We start from the raw sequence: 1805 nt of genomic DNA on the forward strand, positions 1-1805 counted from the left end.
TTTTAAAAAAGTAATTAAAAACCTCATAAATGGTCCCTGTGTAGTGAAATGACAAAATTGCCCCTGACTTAACGGCTAAATGGTAACGGAGTTAGCCGGAAGGACCAAATGCTAAAAGTTTTGAAACTACATGGACGATCCGTGAGGTTTTTTGAACTTAGGGACGAAACTTGATATTTTCGGAAACCACAGGGACCATTTTTGAAGTTTTGTCGATAATATACATTAGAGCTCCATGTAAGCTTAGGTAAATATATATATAATTTTAAAGTTCATAAGATATTAAAGTAATATTTAAAGTTTTTGGATTTTTATTTTTATTTTTATTTATTTATTTATTTTTGATTCGTTTGCTTCCGGAACAAGAAATTCTTTTTCTATTAATGTTTATTTTTAGGGACCATGTATGCCATTATAACAATACAATGGGGCTATTGACGGCCATTGCAAGAAAGTAGAAACACTTCCACTTTCAAATTAAAACCCCAGTAAACCCTAATTTGCATCTCTAGATCATCGACGAGAATGGCTACTCCCGAAACCTCCCGAGAACCCTGCCCAGATCGCATCCTTGATGACATCGGAAGCGCCTTCGGCATGGGAGCCGTTGGAGGTTCGGCCTTCCATTTCCTGAAAGGCGTATACAACTCACCGAGAGGGGAGCGTTTCATCGGCGGTGCACAAGCACTCCGTATGAACGCACCACGTGTTGGCGGAAGCTTCGCCGTATGGGGCGGCCTGTTCTCAACCTTCGATTGCACCATGGTTTACGTTCGCCAGAAGGAGGATCCATGGAACTCGATCATCGCCGGCGCCGCCACAGGAGGCTTTCTTCAGATGCGCCAGGGTTTCCGCCCCGCCGCTCGATCTGCTCTTTTTGGTGGCGTTCTGTTAGCCATGATTGAAGGGGCTGGGATCATGCTTAATAAGTTTATGAGCGCTCAACAGCAGATGCCTGTGATGATCGAAGAGGCGCCACAATCAGCTCCAAATATGACTCCAGGGTTTAATTTGCCTAATCAAGACTCGCAACCTGAGATAACACCTTCATCTTGGTTTGGTGGCCTGTTTGGCGGCAAACAAGAGGAAGAGATTCCGAAGGTGAAGACTGAAGTTCTGGAGAGTTTTGACTCCCCATTGCCACCGACTTTTGAGTTCAAGTAAATGTGATTTTGCTCGAATGAGGTGATATTTTTCCGAATTAGCTACTCAAATTTCATGTTCTAATTAACAAGGGCTTGGTTTCTTAACCCGTTTATTCTTCTTTGATTCTTATACATTATACTAATAGTAGTAGTATTTTTGTTGAAATAAGTTGTGATTACATTCATCTTCATGCCAGCGTCGGCTGATTTTCTCCGTTCTTGAGTTTGGAAACGGTATGTGTATATGACATGATTCTTTATCAGATACCATTGTTATTAATCATGTAAATGAACCCATGATGCATTAGTTAGTGATCCCTCTTGGTTTGGTGTTAAATACCCTCACATTGCCTATGGATTAATAATTAGTTAGCAGAATAATTGGATAGCTCTCATAGCTATGATGAATCTGTTAGGATACTGGTCAAAATAAATATATATGTCTGATGAATCTTGCTCATATGGGTTTGATGAGAAAGATTTTGTTCAAGACTTTTTGAATTTGGGGATGGATTTGGAAGTAATTAAAAAAAACCAAGGTAAGCTAACAAATTCGTGCAAGTGGAATTCTGAAGGAATAACATGAGACATTTGGTTCCCAAAATATTTTTAGAATGAAATCTGTTAAAAGAATTGAAATTGGATCAAAGACTTGTCAGA

The 1805-nt window shown here is 39.6% G+C and overlaps 1 protein-coding gene across 1 annotated transcript; it reads left to right on the plus strand.

Annotated features, from left to right (window-relative positions):
- The first annotated feature begins 422 nt into the window (after nucleotides 1-422).
- On the plus strand, nucleotides 423-1428 carry LOC145070597 (mitochondrial import inner membrane translocase subunit TIM17-2-like). The gene has a single exon (XM_079017542.1). It carries the CDS (start codon nucleotides 526-528, stop codon nucleotides 1162-1164), a length of 639 nt encoding a protein of 212 aa, XP_078873668.1. The 5' UTR covers nucleotides 423-525; the 3' UTR covers nucleotides 1165-1428.
- The last annotated feature ends 377 nt before the right edge of the window (nucleotides 1429-1805 follow it).

The sequence above is a fragment of the Lactuca serriola genome, chromosome 8, assembly GCF_051521515.1.
Source record: "Lactuca serriola cultivar US96UC23 chromosome 8, Lser_US96UC23_V15, whole genome shotgun sequence".
NCBI classification, from domain to species: domain Eukaryota; kingdom Viridiplantae; phylum Streptophyta; class Magnoliopsida; order Asterales; family Asteraceae; genus Lactuca; species Lactuca serriola.